The sequence below is a fragment of the Cupressus sempervirens genome, chromosome 3 (assembly GCF_028749045.1).
Source record: "Cupressus sempervirens isolate cs-2001-9-10 chromosome 3, ASM2874904v1, whole genome shotgun sequence".
Classification (NCBI taxonomy): domain Eukaryota; kingdom Viridiplantae; phylum Streptophyta; class Pinopsida; order Cupressales; family Cupressaceae; genus Cupressus; species Cupressus sempervirens.
In genome coordinates, this window is record NC_143120.1 from 728,918,865 (window position 1) to 728,942,551 (window position 23,687).

Genomic DNA, 23,687 nt, shown 5'->3' on the forward strand with positions numbered 1-23,687 from the left:
TTCACTCTTAGAATTCACCCTCACCTATAAATGAGTAATATCTGCAAGTATCTAAAGTTTTCATTCAACAGACCAAAAGAAAGATAGTTTAAACCTGTCACAACTGGAAGGAGAAGTCATCAGGATTATGTAGTATCATTACAACCCGATAAAATATAAATGAAGGAATGAATGATTCCAGATGATAATGTTAAATTAAGTTCATAACATGAATTGAGGTCACCGCAATTCAGGAATTCACAAATGAAATCTGGAGGTGTGCGTGCCCAGTCTTATTTCCCTAACTATCAACTCTGCCTGTCATCACACCATATACAGGGCAAATCAAACTGCTGTAGATGTACGGGTGCTGAGAATCTTCAGATACAGTCCAGAATATTGAAAATAAGCAGCGTAAGGTTGTACGTAAACAATATTGAAGACAAGCGCAACAACCAGACATGATGCCAGGAAAATAATGCTAGGAGGAAGAACGTGGACATCAAGGAAGGCAGTGATCAGTGTCCAGCGTTGAATCGATATCAAGAATAGCAGCATCAGATATTATCTCATTGTTTTGTACGAGCAATTCGATTATGATATTACACAGTGCTAGTTTCATGATATCTATGTGCGTTTGCTAGAAAGGATACAAGCATGTCGGGCATATAATTTATCTTTAACAAGAGAGCAAATCATCATTGCTTAAGGCGTAGTGAAAGGCATCAAAGACAAAGACGATAGTTATACATTCCTCCACTGTGATTCAATGGTCGTGTTTTGACGATGAGAAGGATTAATGCCACTACTGCTGCGGAGAGAAGATGTGCATATCACTTGAGTTGTATATATTGCAGAAATTCCATCTATATGGCACGGGTCAACAGTGTTCATCTTCAATAATCAACATATATTAAAGTTTCAAACTATTAAAGACTAAGGGAGATTATGCGGACAGAATTATCATCGATTAATATTGAAGAAATAATAATTAGAAGAAATCCCGTTCAAAGTAATGATAATTATCTAATAAAGGGATATGACTTTTCATTATGAAACGTAATGTCTTTTTGTATATAAAGATATATAAGGAGTAAGAAGACATTGAAAAATAATCATCATTGTAATATCCGAACATACACACATTCATATTTAGAAGAGGCATTTTATATTTATTGTAAGGAGGGATAAGGGTTCAGTATGATTTTATAATAAAGTTCCATTATTTTATTATTATAAAATTATTTTATTTTAATAATAAAATAAAATGTCTTTTGTTTACCTTTAATGGCGTGGAGATTTAAAACTGCAGGCGAATTGTCCTTCATAAATATATTTTAAAATTCTACATATGATTTTGTTATCGGATAAGTGGACATGATCGATTAAGCATTTTAAATTTGATCATCACAGGTGTTGTGAAATATTTAATTGTTTCCACGACTGTGTCCAGTTTGTCTCAGTGGAGTTAAATTTCAACCTGGACTAATTTAAGATTGCATCATAATTGGTTTGTCGCATCTAGATTATCAAAATTATTGGTAGTACAAATGCATTGAACATTATGAAGTTGTATGTAAAAATTCTCTGAAGTTGACTCTATCGCCCAGATAAGCGAAGACACTGGTCTTTTATTTGAAGTCAGAAAATCTATATATTCCTCCTACAAACATCAAATTTATTATTATTCAATTATTCAAAACATTTAATCATTATCCAATTTCAGTTTCATTCTGATCGAGTTCAAGGACCTTGCCAGTCGAGGAACTCGCAAAGTTTAAATCGCTATAGAAAACCCTTGAATTGTGTAGTCAGTGTTCAAGGTGAAGGTTTACCCGCCTGGGTGTAGCGGAGCCCGAAGTGCAGGGGAATCTAAGCGATTTCCGTTCGTTGGACAGAACTGATTGAGAAGTCCTATCGGAGAAGTGGCAGGCTCTTGGATTTCCAATCTGCGGTTTTGGGAACCAACAGATTGGCGACTTCGCTGGGGAGAGTTGCTCGCAACAGGTGTTGTGCAGTTACCCAGAGTTTCAGATTTTGTAGACCAGAATTAGAAAACAATTGTATCCATTTGATTGGAAGTGTACTCTATTGGAGGTGAGAACTTGAAAAATCAATACATTCCTCGAAAGAGGTGGCGACTCTATTCAATAAAGTTTCAGTTGGTAAGTCTGCTGAGGGAAAGGACTCATAAAAATAAAAATAAAAAATTGATCATGCACAATGGAGAATATTTACTATGATCAGGAGATGGATCTATGTTACACCATGGAGGAAGAATACATACACCCTCTAGATGCATTTTTCAATTTGGAAAGATATGAAGGCGAGACATCGGCACACTTATTTATAAGGATGGTGGATATTTTTCGAAAAGTACCTTCAGACATCATGCCTTCACACAAGGAATTGATACGAAAGTTTTGTGAGTTGGGAATATCACCAAAAGATCCTGATTTGATGCTTCTCTTCCAAATAATTGATGAAAGTCCAAGATATATATCTCCTTTGGATGCATATTTGAATGTAGAAAAGCAAGAAGATGAATTTGCAACAGAATTTTTCCTGAGTATGTTCAATGCTTATCAAGAAATACCTTCAGAATATAAACCTCCATCATCTGATCTTCTCTACAGAATGCGGGAATTAGGCCTCTTATATGATCATCGGTTTCTTAACTTTCTTGAACTTATGGACGAGCTGTTTGTAGAGGATAATGAATGTAGGATCGAAGTAATTGATGACTCAAGTGAAGTTTCAGATTCAAGTAGAGATGAAATTTTTGAACATGCTAAAGGAGAATCAGCCCATGATGATGTTTATATGCTTATAGATGACGATGAATGTGAAAATGAAGAGGAGGATTCTTTGAGTGTGGAAGAAATCTCAGCCTTGTTAGATCAGGAATATCAAAAATATATTGAAAAAAGTGGTTTGAATTTTTTCTCAAATCACCATGGTGAGCAAGTTGATGAATCAGGGCATTCCAAGGAGTTGTTGGATGAAAGAAGTGATCATTTAGAAGAATCATATTATGAAGATGAAATAGAATTGCACACAATGTATGAACAAGAAGAAGTTTTAGAGTATATTGACGATGAAGATATCCCCCTTGCTGGTCAAGCAGATTATGATTCTCAAAGCGATGAAATTAGTACACTATTAGATGAAACACTTGATGGTCTAGGTGAAAGCTCTAATGAAGCCATGCCTAAATTCTCTATGTTCATAAACCCTTTGTTTGAGGAGCAAGCAGAAGGAGATACGCCTGAGTTCACCCTATTCTCAAATCCATTGTTTGAAGAGGATCTCTTGGGTGATCAAGCACATCAGCACCATGATGAAGATAGTGGATTTGATTTTGAAATTGATGAAATTCATGACGTACATTCAAAAGGTGAGATATCTTCTAGTTCATCCCATGAGCAGGAGTTGCAGCAAAGCTTTGAAGGAGATAGAAAATCAGATATGCACAATAAGGAAGATAGAATGAAGAATAATTGTGAAATTTTTCCATGTGTTCTAGCTAACCAGAAAGGGGTTCTTGAATTCAAGTCACTCTCAAAGCCTTTTTCTGAAGAGAAGCAATATCCGGAATGTGGGAACCAAGCATATTGTGTGCAAGGAGATGTTCAAAACTCTGATCTAAATATTGGTATGAATAATCAAATGCATAAAGATCTTCCATTCAGTAAGGATTACAAGACACTTGATGATTCCTTAAAGACTAAACATGGGATAGATATCAAAGACTGCATTAATCTAGTGAAAGCAATAAATATTGCTTGCTACAATGGCAGTATTGTATTCGGGAAATCAGAAGTGTTATGTGATGAGAATTGTGTGTTTGATAGAGGAAAGAAGTATTGTTCACTTTTTTGTTGGGCCTGGGGCCACCCAGCTTCACCCTGCGTAATGTTAAGCAACGATGCTCGGTCTACTCCACCAGAGATAGCTGGATTGCTCGGTCTACTCCACCAGAGATAGCTGGATTCTAGCTATGCTCACTGGGAGCATACGTCCCCAACAAGAGCCACTGATGGAGCCTAAAATTTTTGGTCTCCATTTTTTGACATTTTTCCATCCTTTACACCATTTATGTCGTGTTTATTAATCATTTACTTTTCTATAGTTTTAGAGGTCCAAAAGTATCACAAGCAGCTGAATTTGTGCAAACAAGAAACATGTTGATAGTAGATTCAAATAGTGTTGTCAATAGGCCAGACTAAGTGAGTCAACATGAAAAATTCACTGCCCTCAAATTAATCCATCTTATAGCTATTCAATGACTTCACTCTTAGAATTCACCCTCACCTATAAATGAGTAATATCTGCAAGTATCTAAAGTTTTCATTCAACAGACCAAAAGAAAGATAGTTTAAACCTGTCACAACTGGAAGGAGAAGTCATCAGGATTATGTAGTATCATTACAACCCAATAAAATATAAATGAAGGAATGAATGATTCCAGATGATAATGTTAAATTAAGTTCACAACATGAATTGAGGTCACCGCAATTCAGGAATTCACAAATGAAATCTGGAGGTGTGCGTGCCCAGTCTTATTTCCCTAACTATCAACTCTGCCTGTCATCACACCATATACAGGGCAAATCAAACTGCTGTAGATGTACGGGTGCTGAGAATCTTTAGATACAGTCCAAAATATTGAAAATAAGCAGCGTAAGGTTGTACATAAACAATATTGAAGACAAGCGCAACAACCAGACATGATGCCAGGAAAATAATGCTAGGAGGAAGAACGTGGACATCAAGGAAGGCAGTGATCAGTGTCCAGCGTTGAATCAATATCAAGAATAGCAGCCTCAGATATTATCTCATCGTTTTGTACGAGCAATTCGATTATGATATTACACAGTGCTAGTTTCATGATATCTATGTGCGTTTGCTAGAAAGGATACAAGCATGTCGGGCATATAATTTATCTTTAATAGGAGAGCGAATCATCATTGCTTAAGGCGTAGTGAAAGGCATCAAAGACAAAGACGATAGTTATACGTTCCTCCACTGTGATTCAATGGTCGTGTTTTGACGATGAGAAGGATTAATGCCACTACCGCTGCGGAGAGAAGATGTGCATATCACTTGAGTTGTATATATTGCAAAAATTCCATCTATATGGCACGGGTCAACAGTGTTCATCTTCAATAATCAACATATATTAAAGTTTCAAACTATTAAAGACTAAGGGAGATTATGCGGACAGAATTATCATCGATTAATATTGAAGAAATAATAATTAGAAGAAATCCCGTTCAAAGTAATGATAATTATTTAATAAAGGGATATGACTTTTCATTATGAAACGTAATGTCTTTTTGTATATAAAGATATATAAGGAGTAAGAAGACATTGAAAAATAATCATCATTGTAATATCCGAACATACAAACATTCATATTGAGAAGAGGCATTTTATATTTATTGTAAGGAGGGATAAGGGTTCAGTATGATTTTATAATAAAGTTCCATTATTTTATTATTATAAAATTATTTTATTTTAATAATAAAATAAAATGTCTTTTGTTTACCTTTAATGGCGTGGAGATTTAAAACTGCAGGCGAATTGTCCTTCATAAATATATTTTAAAATTCTACATATGATTTTGTTATCGGATAAGTGGACATGGTCGATTAAGCATTTTAAATTTGATCATCACAGGTGTTGTGAAATATTTAATTGTTTCCACAGCTGTGTCCAGTTTGTCTCAGTGGAGTTAAATTTCAACCTGGACTAATTTAAGATTGCATCATAATTGGTCTGTCGCATCTAGATTATCAAAATTATTGGTAGTACAAATGCATTGAACATTATGAAGTTGTATGGAAAAATTCTCCGAAGTTGACTCTATTGCCCGGATAAGCGAAGGCACTGGTCTTTTATTTGAAGTCAGAAAATCTATATATTCCTCCTGCAAACATCAAATTTATTATTATTCAATTATTCAAAACATTTAATCATTATCCAGTTTCAGTTTCATTCTGATCGAGTTCAAGGACCTTGCCAGCCGAGGAACTCGCAAAGTTTAAATTTGCTATAGAAAACCCTTGAATTGTGTAGTCAGTGTTCAAGGTGAAGGTTTACCCACCTGGGTGTAGCGGAGCCCGAAGTGCAGGGGAATCTAAGCGATTTCCGTTCGTTGGACAGAACTGATTGAGAAGTCCTATTGGAGAAGTGGCAGGCTCTTGGATTTCCAATCTGCGGTTTTGGGAACCAACAGGGTGATGCTGTGGAATCCTCACAAGAGGACTTTTAAGATTTATGAGCCATAGTTTTAAACATTGACGTTTATTGATTTCTCTAGAAATCTTTTGATCTGTTACAGTAGATGCCAAGCTCTTTGAAAATCTCTAAATGTCCATGTGATAATTACCTCCAATTGTTAGAGAGAGAATCCAGTTATAGACAAAGCCATTGACTCAGAATTTAAGTCACAGAATATCTCAAATAAAAAGATAGTGTCCACTGGTACTAGCAGATGCTCATAATTCAGAAGTCTAAAATAACCTTAAACTCCAAGTGATATGTTGCTAATTCCAGTCTGCACTAATTCCACCATTATGTCCTTTAAATGATATGTTCCTGCTGATACATTATTCTCTTATACTGCAATCTCATTCTCCTCTTCATATGCCTGTGCTGATAACAGAATCAGCTGGTCAACCTTCATCTCTTCCTTGATATCACTGTTGTGATATTCTGCATATCTTCATCTTCTTATAGCACAGCTTCTTTTGTTTGTTCAGCAACTCACATCTCCAATTCTTCAATCAGTACTTGCTCCTCTTTTCTTGCTTTTCCTTAATATCTGCAAAAAAAGAGAATGTTTGATAAATCATGGGATTTGGCATTTTCCATCTCCTTCTTGGTTATCCCAACAGTATCATCTTTTCATTACAACACATTAGCTGCAATTTCTCCTTATATATAGCTCTTAAAAATAATTTTGCATTGTTTCCCGAGGCAAAGTTTACCTTTTCATTTTGTCTCAAGGCAATATGATCCTCTCCATGCTTGTATCTTAGGATTTGAAGCTTCTTCAGTCATGATGCATGTATTTTGGTATACACCATCTAGAATCTACTTTATTAATTTAAACAATATTTTCCCAATTCCTTACTTCCTTTCTTTTATTTTCTAGTCTGCTCTTGTAGAGGTCTTCACAACACATAATTTTCTAATCACACAATCTTTCATGTGCAAACCCTACCCTCTTGTGGTCTTTAATATTTATTCCCACTAAGAAATGCTCTCACTCAACAATTTAACTAATTATCCCTTTTGGGATCTCTATCCAAAATAAAAGTAAAAATATTGCCAATAGTGTTTGGTTCCTCAAATTCTTGTCTCCTCTTAACTGAGACAAACCTTGTCCTCTTCAGAGCATTGATCTTTGTTACCCAATATTTTAAATGCTTCAGAAAACCACCTTTGTTGCTACTGCCAATGGAAATCTCATAGCCCTTCTTAAGGCTATCTCAGGCCTCCTATTAGAAGATATATTTTCACAAATTTTTACTGACACATAATAAAAAAGATACGCAATTTGAGACAATCTCACCTTGACTCACAATTGGGTTTTCTCTCGAACAATCTACACATGCCCTCTAGGTAATGATGAATTGGAGGGTGCATTCCTAAAATCTCCTCTATCTACTATCTAGTAAGTGAAAGAAATTCATATACCTTCTACCCAAAACTCCTGTGTTGGAGGACACTCAAACTTATTCCCTTTCAAAAAAATCCTCCGAACACCATTTCCTTTCATTAGTCTCTGCAACTGTAGGATTTCTCAGACCTTCAGTAAAATGAATAGAGCCTCAAAAGACACAACTATCTACAGAAAGTGTTGGTTTGATACCACTTGGTGCAATATAGTAAAAGGGGTCTAATGCAAGACAACCTACCAAGCAGCCACTTATACAACAACAGATCGCAGGCCAAGCAAAAGCTACATATGATGCTATTTTCATTGATTCCAATATTATTTGCCTTCACAGGGTACAATAGGTGGATTAAAAAGTTAATTCCTACATATGCAATCCCTTATGCCCTACTGACCATGACTTACAACATTAAAATGTGATTCAGCCCTCTAAAGTCTCTTCCCTATATTTGTGCACAAATGTTTGCTCATTAGCCCCTTCAATACCCATTCGCCCGACTATCTTGCATGATTTTTGAATCCTTCCATGACCTAGCTTCCTATCTTCTGAAGTTCTCTCTCTCTCTCTCTCTCTCTCTCTTTCTCACTCATTCACGCACACGCAGACAGTCCCAGGTAAATAATTTTAATCTCTTCCTGCCCTGCACTATATTCTCACTATCTGCCCCCCATCTGCATAAAAAGATAGATGGCTTTATCTTCCTTTTGAATTCGCTACCAAAATCTGCAAATTGTTTTCCTTTATTTCTTGAATGAATATCCTTGGTTCTACCCAGGTAAGGGTTACATCATCCTCTTTGCTAGCTAGTAATTCCTTATAATTTATATGGTTGGCAGTAGATAGCCCCCATAGAAAAAACTGTGCTCCACAATTATGAATAGATGCCACCCTAAACAAATAATTAATAAATAATCCCACAAAGAGGAAAGAGAAACATGCCAACTACCAAAGGATGACTGCAGAGCTCAAAAACTGCCAATACAAGAAAATATAACATGTCCCAGTATGAAGATAATCATTTTCAAAAGGAACAAGACTGTTGATCATTCCATCCAAATGTCTACATGTAACAAAGAAAAACATGCTATCCAAGCTTGTAGGTTGGAGTCATAAAATGAGTTGACTGGACAAAAGATAAAGCCATGTATCCTTTATAGTCCACATATTTTTCTTTTGTTTTTGCCAACCATCAAATTTGCCTTGCTGCTGAAGTTATATCATATGTTGTTGAAGTTTTAGTTGTTACTGAAGATGATAATGCTACCAAAGGCTTACATGCCTGTTGCAAAAGTCAAAATAGATTGTTGCCAAAGGTAAATCTTTATTTTATTTTATTACCACAGTGAACTGAAAGATTCTTTTCACCTCTAGACTCATCCAAGATTGCCCCAGAAACCTGCACGTAAAGGCAATTCTTTCAGATACCTTTATGTTGTTTTTCGGTGACTTAGGATTGCTTGTGGATTTCAATGCTTCTGCATTAGATGATATGAAGGATTAATTGGTTGGACATTGATCTTTAGTTAGCATCAATATTCATGCTGATGGCAATTGTGATTTACAGGCCTACCCAAATGTTTTCAAGAGCTAGGCATTATCCTTGAAACAAATCTTCAACTTTGGCCAACATATTTATTGATCTTCCCATGTCTTTGTTGAGGGCTAAGATGCTCCACTTTCCCAGTTGTAAATTATGCCTTTTCTTCCAACTGAGATTCTCATTGATGGCCTTGTGAATATTGAATTTGATACTCCCAGTAGTTGTGGGGTCCACAAGGTCTTGGCTCTTTAAAATCCAAGGATTTGATACTCTCACTACTCATGGATAATATTTCTGCTCCAGCTTGTTTTGGGCTTCACTTGGGGGACCCATCAAGTTCATTTGGATACTCATATCAACCATGGGGCTCAAATAAATATATGTTTTGTCGACCTATTAACCTCAACTGCATCATTGGGGGTTTTCCCATTAAAAAAAGGACATCAAAATTTGAAATTTTTTTTATTAGATAAAATGATTTCAGTAAAGAATTTATGCTAATGTGTGCACAAAATCTTCTTCACAAAAAACATGCACAAGCACTAATGCTTTTAAATCCTACCTTTCAATAATGTTCACACATCACCTAGAAAAAAAACATGGACTTGCACAAACATCTAATGAATGGAAATAATCTTCCTTATCAGAATTTAAATGATCCACACACAAACGAGTAATGCACACTGAAAAGGGGCATCTTCAGATCTCATAATATATACTGGTTCCCGCTACTGAAAAGTGCAAAACAGTCTCACACTTTATTATCTTTTGAATAATCAATAGCTATACCTTCTTTATGGTTTAGATCTTCTTGTCTATGGAAAATAACACATTTACTGATAAATTTCAAACAATATTTTCAATAATATTTTATGACAGGTTGATGGTATTAAAGTCCTGCTATTGAGAAGTGCAGAACAGTCTCACACTTTATTATCTTTTGAATAATCAATACCTTTTTAGGTTTAGGTCTTGACTATGGAAAATAACACGTTTACAGATAAAACTTCAAACAGTATTTTCAATAATATTTTATGGCAGGTTGATGGTATTAAAGTCAATGCAGATGAAGGTGGTGTGACGCATACACGAGGTGGAGTGTATTGGGTGATTCTGCCTGCTGGATGTAAGCATTCTTTTTCTTCTCCTTTGATACAAAGATTTGTACTGTACAAATACAGCCCTGGTTATAAAACTGATGACATGTAAACATACACTTACTTTCTCTTACAATAATTTGCCTTTTGTTTGAATGCCCTTGGTTGATAATTGCTCTATCCTGTTCATACAGATCTTGGTTCGTCATTCTGGGGAATGGTTCTTGTTCTTGCATCAACTGATCTTGTAACAGCAAGAATTGCAGCTGCTTGCCTTGCTGTTGCACTTCTTGTTGTGCTTTTTATTGCTAAAAATGTAAGGTAACTATGTGCTCATGTGCTTCAAAACAATTATTGTATCACTTTACTTTGTTTTAGGTGACTGCACTGACTACTCTACTTATTTTAGGTTTTGAGAATAATTTCCTAATCAAGAGTCTGTGAATGCTGGGAACTGCTTTCTTATACATCACTGTCTTTGAAATTTATTTTTTGTGTGGATGAAAAATTCAGAAAGCTTGCTAACTTTGAAGTTTCATCATGTTATTGCTTATTGTGAATGGTCTTCTATGTTTCGGCCTTTGCACACAACAGTGGTTTCTTCGAGGCCTGTGTATTGGTATATCCCTGTGCCTGCTAGATTAAATAATCAACTTTCAACTTTATAGCATCAGAATCATTTCCACTGAACAGACAGTCTCCCTGTGCAATTTCAGCTCTTTATCGAGCTTTGATGCCTTGCTGTGATATGTGCAGGTTTTATTATTTTCCTTGCAATAATATGGATTTTGCAAGAAAAAACAACAGTACATATACTTCGATATGTCATTTTATTCATAGGTATGGAAGTTCAATGAATTTATCAAGGATATCACTATTATACGTCTTTAAACCATTTGATGCTTTCAATGAATTAGTAATAGGCTGCTTTTCCATTGAATATTTCAGATTTCTTTTATGCTTCATCTTTTTCATAGGTATGAAAGTTGAATGAATAAATACAAGGATACTGATTTACACTTGTTTGAATGTCGATCTTTTGATTCCCTTTCTTAAATGATATTTCAAACTTCCTAGTAGTAGGCTGCTGCTACCTTTTTATTGAATATTAATTTTCCATTTACATGCTTGTTGGGCTTAGTATCTACATCTGTACTCTACTTTATTATAAGTCTAACTGGCCTTTTAACATTTTCATGCTTTGTAGGTGTAATGAACAGTTTGTTCTCTGTTTATGGTATGGATCTGTTTCTTTATGTTTTGGTTATTAGGAATTATAGCAAATATATGCAATTCTTAGGCTTAAGAGAGTACAATCTTTGGAGTGGACTGATGGATTCTACCGAACTAATTTGTAAGTGCTCGTCTCCTGATGCCTTTGGTGACTCAGATATTTATGATGACCTGATATCAAGGAGAGTTAACTCAAGTGATGCTGAAAAATTTGCTGAGATTTGCCCTTGCCCTTGCAATGGAATGGCCTGGGGAGTGATATGGTAGGCAATGCATTTGTATGCTGTTGCTTTATCATTGTGTAATTATGAATTGACATACTTTCCTTGCAAGTACTTTGCTTGATTGATGTAAACTTTCTGTCCATTTTTATTGCATATGATGCAATTTTCAGAATAATCAGAAAGTTTTACGCTGAGTTTATCTTGGCACACATGTCTATTAATTGTTACTTTAAACATCGTTCTATCATTTTTATGCTTCCAGGGGATTCATATCTTTTATATTTCTTTGTGCATCGGTATATCTTGGTCTTGTCATCTTGTCATGAGGTACGTGCAACTATCTTTTACAATTTGTTTTATACCATAAATGCACTATACCATGTGAATTTGTAATTTTTGCATTGTTTGTGCAGTGGATTTACTTGTAATATGACTGAATTATATCATGTCTTGGAGGATTGTTGTTAGAAATAAACAAATACTTTCAAATAATACAAATGTATGTGCTGTGATTCTATATAATTAATGGGATACAATTAAGTTTTTTATTAAATCTCAAAATTTCTAGAGATAAACATGAAAGGAAATATGCACTTAACATCATTTTAGGGTCTTGTTTGATCTCTTTTTGTAGGTAACAACAAAAACAAGCTTCTAATTGTTCAGATAGTTTACTTGGAATTTACCAAAAAACATATCAAGAGTGCATTTTTCTATTTCAAAGCAAACACTGTGACTGATACCTAGCCTCAATATATTCCAGAGTTTTGGAGGCCTCCAAGGTTGCATCTAATTCGGTAGGACTTCTATAGTTAGATGGGTCAAGGTATGAAAGTATACAGCTTCTGCCACCCATAATATGATTGGACAACTGAGTATCTGTTAGTGATTGTGTGGAACGTAAGTCTGAGCTGAAAAGGAGACAGGGGATTAACATGTTTATGCATTCTAAACTTCATTTGCAATTATTGTGATGTTAGTGGTCAACCCTTGCTTGTGCTAAATATATTTAAAAGTGTACTTAACCTTTAGGACTGTAGGAGATATCTTGTTAATCTAAAGCTAAATTGATTCATTTTTGTCAGGTATCAAGTTATATAACATTGCCATTTGAGGCTGAGTATAAATATTTAATACAGATTTTATTTGACCATTTTTAACTGTCAATGAGTTTGATTTGGAATGGTATACAATGCATTCTTTATAATTGGTAATATACTATGATCATTGATATTAGCCCATAATGAGTCCAACTTTAAGTTGGTACAATGCTATAACACCAGGTTATAGAAGCCTTAAGCATGAAAGACTTAAGATCAAAATATTTATCACTAGAGATTGATAAACTGATTTTGAATGCTCTATCTAATCTGAAAGTGCGATCTACTTTGAAAGCTCTGAAAAAGGTGCTATGATCAATATATCTGTAACTAGAATTTGGATCTTGCAAGCTATAGTAAAACAAAAATCTTCAAATTATCTTGCACCGAGGAAGGGAAGTTAATATTTTTTGGTTTAGTGTCCCATAGGCTTTGTTTGAATGTCACGTGTTGTTTCCGTTTTTTGTTTTCTCAATATGTCAACCTTATCCTTGCTAGGAAAGGTGTCTCAACCTTGCTCCTTATGATAAGATTACAAAAGTGTGGTTTTTCAATTTTTAAAATAGGAAAAACCAATATAGAGCCAATAGATCTGTCTTTAAGCCAAAATAAATATTTGGGTTGTTCGACATTGTCGTTTGATATGGTTCTTGCGTGAATCTCTTCAAGGTCTAAATTAGAAAAGGGGTCTAATTGGTTTGTTGAAGTTTGCACAAGAAATTTAGAAGTATCTTAATCACATAAAAGAGCTATAAGGGGGAGTTCAACGTTTTGACCAACTTATGATGTGAAATGGTACACCATAAGATATCTTCCCTGGGAGATAATGGAACTAAATTGGAACACTCAATTTGGTTAGTGAAATATAATGAGGGTATGATTGAGGGAAAGAATTCTCTACTTTTAGCCAATGGACTTGTGCAGATTTGGGTGCCACTTTGTAGTTTTAGCTCATTGTTTTCTAACTACTAATTACCATTTGATGGTTTCATGTATTGTATCTCCTTTATAATAGGTGCTCGAGATGGAGGTTGTTTGAGAATTTTTGCATATATTTTTACTTTGTTAGAATTCTTCCAAATCTTTGGTTAGTGATATATTTGTGAAGGCTTGCTTAGTAAGTGTATAATATTTGTCTTTCTTACTCAATAAATTAGGCTACGTTGGTGTCAGAGCTTGATCTCTTCAGACTCTTGGTGTTGGATAGAGGTTTTTTGGTGTTAGTCTCATTTGAATGAGATTCTTTTGCCTAGAAAGGGTTTTGATCATATTGCCAAAAGGGATAGCTTGCACATCAATGATAGAGATGGAGAAATTTTTCAGGAACTAACTTTGAGTAGTGGAAGCTCAAGATGGAGGATGTTCTCGTAGACCAAGTTCTATGGGCTATAGTACGTAGATCTAAATTTGCAACTACATCATAAGAAGATTGTTATAAGATGGATACAACAACAAAGGGTCTCATTAGACTTAGTCTGGCCAATTCAATATCTTTGAATGTGTGTGAAGAGACAATTGTAGTGCACAATTTAAATAACAAATATAATAAGCTAATTCCCTCACAAATAAGTTTTTCCTGAGAAATAGGAGGGGAATGGAGTTTTGGGTTGGACATCTAAATACCTTCAACATGGTAGCTATAAGTTGCCCTTTGAGGGAGAAAATGAAGGAGGATTGGTGTATGTCTCATTTTTTTTGCCAAATTCTTGAGACCACTTGGTTGTGGCCATTGAGAGCATTGCCACCAAGTTCAAGGTAGATGAAGTGTTTGCATCTTTACTCTTGGAGAAATGTGAAGAGAGAATTCTGATTCAGTTAAGGAGGCCCTAGTGGCTCATGGAAGGTCAAAAGAAAATGAAACAAGGGTAATAAATAAAATGAGTCTAGATTTAGGTATTGTGAGAGATCCAAATTTTTGCTAAATTCATGGTGAAATGTTGGAAGTGCTACAAAGATGGATAGCTAAGAAGAGATTGTATGTAGGAGAACACAACAAATTCTGATGATGAGCTTGAGAGATCCTTGTAGGACGAAGGTGATGCATTTGCTGTTGAAATACTCTATTGCCTCTTTCCATATGACTTAACATCAATGTGGTTTACAGAATATGAATAATAGATGGTGGAAAGGTTACCTTGAAAATGGTTCTCATTTGAAGATGGCCATGGTAGAGGCAATTCAATTCCCTAATGAACAAGCTATTGGTTATCAAAATCGCTGGTTAGAAACCTATGAGCCTTGCCTGCCCGATGCTGGGTATCTAACTGATTTTGGCTAACTTGACAGGATTGAATCAAATCCTTTGCACTTTTGGTTCTGCTGGACCAAGGCCTGTTTACCCAAATCCAAAACTCAGATGCAAGATGTATTATAGCGGATTATAACACAAAAACAAATTCCTCAACTGGCAAGTGTTGAGGAAATTATTTGGATTGTGATTAATAAATATTTATCTTCAAACTTTGATTATTTTTATTAGATTTGTGCGTTGCTGAAAGAGAAAAGTGAAAAATGAATTATTAAAATTGATAAGATCAAACTCTTAAAGGAGAGAATGTAAAGTATTGCCAGCTTATGAATTGAAAATTATGAGCAAACGAATGATCAGTGCCGAATTTTAATTGGGTAATAGAGTCAAAAATATGTATCACATACAACTTTATGATACTGGTTGCATTATACTTGCAAATATTTCAGTTATTACAATTCTTCAAATTGCTATACCTATCTGCTTATTCAAATCAGTCTATAATGTCTTAGCCATTTAATGGACAAAATAGACACAAATAAAGAAGACAATAATGTTTGCAATATTTGTATTTATCAGATTTGAATAGGGGTAAACAACTTGATCTGCTTATCGTAATAATGAACTATCTGCAAATAAATAATATGATGATCATAAAGGACAGATTGCATAAATTTTAACTCTAGAACAAATAAAAGACTTACTGATTTTATTGTCAAGATAAAATTGTATTGATGACACTCATAGACTGATGCTCCAATCAACACAATCTATTCTCACACAATGTTTAAAAGGTATGCCCGGCAAATTTGAAATCCACCGGCTTTGTTCAAACTTTCATCTCAGCCTCTGAAGAAATTTTATATGTATGCCTGAATACAGAGAACTCTAAAAAATATCAATGATGATGTCTCTAATGGGCCTTGCTTTACACATATTTATAAACATACAAAAGGTGTTAGTTTGTTTTCTCAAACAATGCACCCTTTCTCAAAACTAATCAGCTTGTTTTTATTCGCTGCTAAGCAGTAACCGATAGTTGATAAACTAAAGATTAGTAAAGCCCAAACAAACTGCCTTCATACTTCTATTAGCGCAGACTTCTCTTTTTTATTTGCTTTGAATTCAAACAGCATCAAAATGCAGGTGCTTAACATCGTGGAAGACACCAAGTCGCGATAATAGGAAACCTTCTTCACTCGGGTCCTTCACAAATCATCTGGGTAACCTCTGACGCACATATAATACTTCCTGCCGACAATGGAACTTGCGCAAATGTATTCAGACTGCAGGTGAATCCTCCTCATATCTTTGATTTGAAGACCTCTTTTTCGCGAGCATAAACTCTCCAGACCTGCGAAAAAGCACAATATTTATATAAGTTTAATAATAATCGGCACTATTTAACACAAATATCTATGATTATGCAGCCATCCACTATTTCCAAACATCGCAACTACAACTCTTCATTGCGATGATGATTTGCGTGTGTGCCTGTAGACGATTTTCGTCCATGCCTCCACTTTCCTTAGTCTTTATTTCATTCATTATCTGCATATGTGTCAACCTCTATTCCATTTGATCTTCATTGTTGCACTTTGCAAAAAAGTTATATTGATTCCGAATGCTGATAATCCTTCTGTCTCATCCTTTTTGCACAGAAACTCCGTTTCTCATGGCATGATTGAGTTTTTTGTGTTCCGGACTTTGATAGGGTATTTGACAGCATGTTTTCATTGAGAGATCCGACGACACCACATTTACTTGGGCTCTCTATGCAATAGAAATTTTTTTTATATATGAATGCCGTCTTTTGTATTTCCAAAAAGCACCACTCATTTGTGGTGAAATGATCAATCTAGGAGATCACAATCGGCTGAGCATGTTGAACCTTTTCATTTATCTTTGTTCTGGTATCGATTTTCTAATTCCAAGCATCTGGATTGTTTATGAATATCTGATGATACATAAAAAACTTATCAAAGGGCATCCAATATGTGAGCGCCAAGCTGTTGGGAAGCCTTCGTGCCTTCCTACCTCCTTTGCTGCTTTTTATGTAGAAGCGTAAGATGCATTCCTTGTCTTATATTTGAGAAGAATAATCCTCATAATGGCTAGAAAACAAAATATGAATTCCTGGCATCATTATGCTTTCTAGGAAGTCATTTACATTCCAAATGTTAAGCCATGCTTTGGCACGCCTATATAATTATTTGAAGCCACAAAATGAATAGTGCCTGAGCTAATGTGCTGACAATTTCCTGTTGCACCCTATTAACTTATGGCCACGGTTATTTTAAAATGTAACCCTGCAAAGCCTTATAGAACAGAGCCTTTTGCATATAGGGAGTCATATGAATTCTGCTGTAAGCTAATCGACTGATTTGCCATTTGTCACAACCCATCACGTCATAGAAACAAAATAATGTGGTCTGTATTTTATTTGATAAACTGACATCATATATTTTAGCCACATTATCTACCATTCTTTCCTGATTATATAGCACATTAGATCTGTAGTGGACATACCTCTAAAGCTTACATTCCCATGCAACTGCATATTCGCGTATCTAATCAATTCTAAGAGAATTTGCTGTAAACTTTTCAACTTATTCCTCTTCTAATTGAAGGCTCTTTGACAATTATGTTTATATGACCTTCATATTTTATATGTCTCATATATTTCAATCGCCTCTAGTATGAATTTTATCCATAAAATGCTGAAAGCCTTTTGACACTGATAATCATAATATCATTTCATCATTTATCTCCTATATATTTCCACAAATGGAGATCAATAAATTTTTTAAAATTTTGAGCTCCATCACAAGCGAAGGGGATCAACAATTTACTACATATCCCCAATCTTGTAGGGAACCCAAGAAAACAACATGATGTAGTTATGTACACTCTTTTTGAGTGGACAATGCAAGATAGTCAAGGAAGTTATAGTTCTTCCTAAAGGTGTTCAAGTTGGCAATCCACCTTAGTTGGATACATGCATAGTTTAATGCAATAGTTCTTAAATTCTTGAAGTGAAGAGATTTACAAAATCTTTGCCTTCACCACTAGAACTAGCAACAAGGAAGTGTGATATGTCTACTTTTGATGGTCATGCTATTTGGGTACCTAGGGTCTTATGCTTTAGGCAATAAGCCACTATTAGAAGAAACATGGTTATGGCATTGAACGATAGGTTACATAGGGGAGAAGGGTTTAAAAAATTTGAAACGTAAAACCTTGTTGAGAGTTAAATTATTGTAATCTTTAATTTGATTTCAGTGCTCAATGTGTATATTGAAAGCAAAGCCACACTCTAACAACTGAAAATTTCATATTTTTGGATTACTCTTTATTTTAACAAATAAATTATACCAGCTTCCTATTCACATGACAAAGGTTCAACAATTATAACTGACTAACTGCATTCTCATGATAAGCGTTAACTATTATTTAAAATTAACCAAATAACTTACACAAGATAAGTGAATTATATGTAACTGAAACATTTAACTACCATTTCATATAATGAAAGAAGTAAATGTTACTTCATGCATATATCTAGCTGAAATTGAAATAAGACTAGAAGGGAAATCTAAATACCAGCTAAGTTTGAATCACATCAAATGAAGAGAAGTAGACCCAATCTGTCTTGTGCAAATCTTGGCATGTAATGGAGAGGAGAAGTATTGTCAGAGGCTCAACCTCCAACCATGGATCATATCTATCCCCTCTCATTTTCAACTAGAATGGCTTTACCTTGCATGGGATTAGGCACAAGACACCAACTCATCTTGCCACCTGAGAGCATTCTAGTGTTAGAGTATCAGCTATACAATAGGCTAGACAATGGAGTCCTTCCCATCAACCTATCCATCTGATTGCAAGCTATCCTTACCTCTAGTGATCACAACAACTAGTTTGTCACTAAACTACCCTAGTCAAGGATTTACATGGGCACTTTGTACTTGATCACCCACCGCTTGACTTGACAAACAAGATTATACCCTATTGCCCACCATGAATTGACTCAGTCTTTAATTTAAGTAGCTTATGTTATCGTTTAATCCTTGATTTGTTAGTAAATTTTACTTATGGACTTGTAGGTACTTTCCTATAGTCCTTGTTATCAGCTTAGACCTTCATCTCAATTGTATTTGGTCATCCTTGATGATTGCGGGTGTAGCTTTCCATGAATCTTGATCAATTATGTTTACCACAGTCACAAAATCTCTTCACAACTTGGGTCAATAAGGACGTTAAAAGAAAGTCTTATGACATGCAATACTATTACCAACTCACTTTAAAAGTACCTCATCTTATCTCAGAGGCATACTATCTTATACCTCTGTACAAGAGCGTAGTTTTGACTTTTCTTTTGATCTATTCACATTCTGCCAATGAATTAAATAACATGCATTTCCATTCTTACTTAGACCGACTATATACAGATTTATTTCATTCATTTGTAATCATATTTTCTATTAGAAAGAAAAGATAAAGCAAGACTTAGAGACCCTACATTCTTGGGTCCTAATACGATTGGAGCATTCCAATTACATTTAAATCTTCCATTCAAAGAAATTGTTTGATTTCAAGGTTCGTAATCATAAGAAATTGTAAGGAAAAATATATGGGAAATGTACAACATGGCATCTTGAAATGCAAGGTGTGCCCAATCTTGATCGGCTCCTTAATGGAAATAATTTGATTCTTGTTACTGCTATAATTCGTTGGTTGTGATAAAAGAGAAGAATTGCAGAGCATTTTAAATGCTACGATGTGTCTTTCCTTGTCTATACTTGTTGTTAAAGTTACAAAGCACCAAGAAGAGTTACACAGAAGGTGACTTGAAAGGTGGCAGCATAATTTACTTTCTTGATTTGTAAATTCAGAGGCTAAAAGTAAAAGGCCGACAGACTCAATAATAAAAAAGTATTGACATAAAATGGAATAACTTGCTCCTTATGTTTTATTATAATGATACTTTCTTGTATTTGCATATATTTTTATGTGTACATACACATATACATACATGCCCGTAATATTCTAAATATAAGTATTTTTGTGTATACATTGTATTTTAAGTACATACCATGTACGTCATATTTTAATAGACACATACATACATATATGTGTATGTACATGTACAAATTTATGCAAGTACCATGATATAATTACACTAGAACATGTCTGATTTTACAAGAAGGATTTGAGATTGACCGAATTCATAAGGTAACAATTGCTCTTAATTCATTTTAATGCTCAAGTGGATACTTTCATAAACCTTATTAGATGTGTTGACCTGGTTAGCTCACGGTGGACACTTGGTATACCCTTGCTTGCCTAGTTTATTTTCTCGTGGCCATGGTGGTTAGGACTCATACTTGTTGGCTCAAGGCAGGTTGGTGCCCTTGTGCCCAATTCCCTTTCCGACAATGCTTCCCCCCTTAGTCGCGCTCCTGCAAGAAGAAATTTATCATGGTAATCGCATATTTCCAAATCATTTACTGAAATTAAAATTACCTTAACAAATAACCTTTTTAACTAACAATTTCCAATTCATATAACAACATATCAATTAACCAATATTTCTACTTCCCATGTATCATAATGAATAACCAATATTTCTTTTTCCCATGGAATCATAATGAATAACTGATATTTCCAATTCACATTAAACCATAACAAATTATCAAGTTAAACAACCGTCTCGAATTCACATGAAGCCTCAAAGACTAGATAGAATATATAAAGTTAAACAAAATAGGGGATGTAAAATACCACCCCCCACATGTTTCATCATCCTTGATGAATATAACAATTAATTACACATTAAACATCCATAAGGAAAGAAATAGCTGTCATACAGTCTCACATAACATCATGTGACATTGTTTCAAGTTGCAAAATAATAATAGCAAAACTATATTTTATGTTCTTGGAAAAAGGTGGGGAAATTTTTGGAAGATCTCTTCATAATCTTCAAGTAGCATTTTCTTCAACATATTGGTCTAGCACTGAACCTTGCATTGGATAACATCTTGATTTTGTAAGCGGAGCTTACACACCTTGAGTATTCTGAGTGGCTCTATTTCCACCACCCTCGGGTCTCGTACATGCAAGAGATTCTAGTCAATAATATGCTCATTATTGGCTATATACTTTTTAAGAGAGGACATGTGAAACACATTATGCATCTGGGCAAGGGTTGGAGGTAGACCAATTTTTTAGGCCACAAGACTTACGACTTCCAATACTTCAAAGGTGCCCACATGTCTTGGGGCTAGCTTGGCATTTTTACCAAACTTGATAGTACTTTTTTGGGGTTTCACCTTTAGGAGAACCTTTTCTCTCACTTTAAATTCCTTGGGTGTCCTTTTAGTATATGCATAACTCTTCTACTGGTCATTTGCTTCCTTTAACCTCTGACGAAGTGTTATGCTAGTTTTTTATCATAGGCAGTCCTTGGATAAAATCCATGGTGATTATTTGCTATTTCCATTTTGGAACTTCATTTGGGTGTAACGACCCAGTTGGGTACCCATGTTCGGCTTTGAACTTCTGACATTAGAAGCAAACTGCTATAAACTCAACTGTTTCTTGCTTCATACCTTTCCAAGAGTATAATGGTTTCATATGAGCTAGCATTTTTGTTACCCCTAGGTGTCTTGAATATGGGGCAGCATGAATTTCCCTCAAAATCATTTTTCTAATTTCAAAATCCTTAGGTATATACATCCTTCCCTTATATCTCAAGAGTCCATCTGTTTCCAGTTGATAACCTTCGTATCTGATGTCATGAGGGTCCCTTCGAAGGGTTTAGTGCAATTGATCGTAGAAATCATCTCTTGGTAAACTTTGAAGCACTTGCTCCCTAAGCCCAGTGTTTATTGTTATTATAGCGGAGATATGCCTTTTCCTACCTCAAGGCATCAACTACTTGGTTTTTCCCCCTTTGATATAACTGATCTCAAAATCATAATTTACTAAGAAAATAACCATCTTCTTTGGCGAGCATTAAGATTTGGTTGAGTAAATATGTACTTCAATGCATGATGATCTGATCTGAGTTCAAATAGTTTTCCAATCAGGTAATGTCTCCACATCTGTAGAGTGTGAACAATGGCTGTTAATTCTAAATCATGTGGTGCATAATTTTGCTCATAGTTCTTTAGCTTCCTAAATTCATAAGCAATGACTTGGTCTTCTTGCATTAGGTTGCCCCTAATCCTTCTCCCAATGCGTCGGTGATAACCACAAAGTGACCTTTAGGATCTGGCACTCTGAGTATTGGTGCAGTAGTTAGTTTCTCTTTCAGATATTCGAACGTTGCTTGGCATTTCTCCAACCAAACAAACTTCTTACCCTTTGGTGTAGGCTAGTTATGGGGTATGCTATTAGTGAGAAGTCCCTAACAAATTTCCTGTAGAAACTAGCTACACCCAAGAAGCTTCTGACCTTTGACACTGTTGATGTTTGTCGGATCACTGCAAATGTACTTGCATTGCCTGTGTTGGTATATGATTTCCATATGCAACATGCTCTCATTTATATTGAACATTGGTTATTGAATAGACATGTCTATTCAATAATCAAATAATTAATTTATATAAACTTAATTATTGTTATATATATATATATATATATATATATATACTTTTTTTTTTCTCACATATAATAAGTTTATATCTCACATAGAATTATATCTCATATATAATTACATGTATATCCATAGAGTTATCCAACAGAAGCTACCAAACATTAACACTCCCTCTTAGCAAGGGAGGATAAACACAAGACCAATATTACACCATTGGTAATATTAAGAATATCTCAGAAGTTTTCCACCATTTAATATAGCATATGATATCAAGAGTATTGATCTTTAGAATATCAACATATGATATTCATCAATTTCTCAAACTAGGGTATGATATTACATTTGATATCAATAGTCTTGATCTCCCAGAATATCAACATCCGATATTCATCAAGTACTCAAAAACAAGGTTTGATATCACATTTGATATCAAGAGTATTGGCCTCCCAGAATATTAATGATACTCACCACTTACTCAAAATGTTTTGATATCACATTTGATATCAAGAGTATTGGCCTCCCAAAATATCAATGATATTCACCATTTACTCAAAACGTTTAGATATCACATTTGATATCAAGAGTATTGGCCTCTAGAATATCAATGATATTCACCAAGTACTCTAAGAGTAATGGCCTCCCAGAATGTTGAGATACAAGACATTCACCATTTACTCAATTTATTAGATCTCATAATACAAGTTGATTGTAAGATCGTCACCTTACAACAACTTCTCCCAAATACAAGTGATGATCATTTGGAAGTCATCACTTCTTCGTATTGTACAAAGGGGAAGGCCCATTAAAATCGCATGGTCACAATTTATGAATCACAATCCTCATGACTCTCACAATTTATAGATCACTAGGGAATCCATATCAATATGGTGTACTCCCTCTCAATTAATAAAATCGGGTTCACTGAAGGTTAACCAAATAGCATCCTCAGTCTTCTCCCTCTGAATCTTAATCTCC

General features: G+C 34.9%; 1 protein-coding gene across 1 annotated transcript in view; it reads left to right on the plus strand.

The window, feature by feature from the left end:
- Positions 1-23,687, plus strand: part of LOC149568841 (peptidase M50B-like protein) — an 89,285-nt gene that overhangs the window by 15,759 nt on the left and 49,839 nt on the right. Inside the window, exons 4-10 of the mRNA XM_089821715.1 lie at positions 10,249-10,333; positions 10,499-10,620; positions 10,899-10,923; positions 11,061-11,144; positions 11,512-11,541; positions 11,695-11,800; positions 12,024-12,088. Of these exons, the coding sequence (XP_089677841.1) occupies positions 10,249-10,333; positions 10,499-10,620; positions 10,899-10,923; positions 11,061-11,144; positions 11,512-11,541; positions 11,695-11,800; positions 12,024-12,087 (516 nt within the window). The 3' untranslated portion in view covers position 12,088. The remainder of the gene's footprint in view (positions 1-10,248; positions 10,334-10,498; positions 10,621-10,898; positions 10,924-11,060; positions 11,145-11,511; positions 11,542-11,694; positions 11,801-12,023; positions 12,089-23,687) is intronic.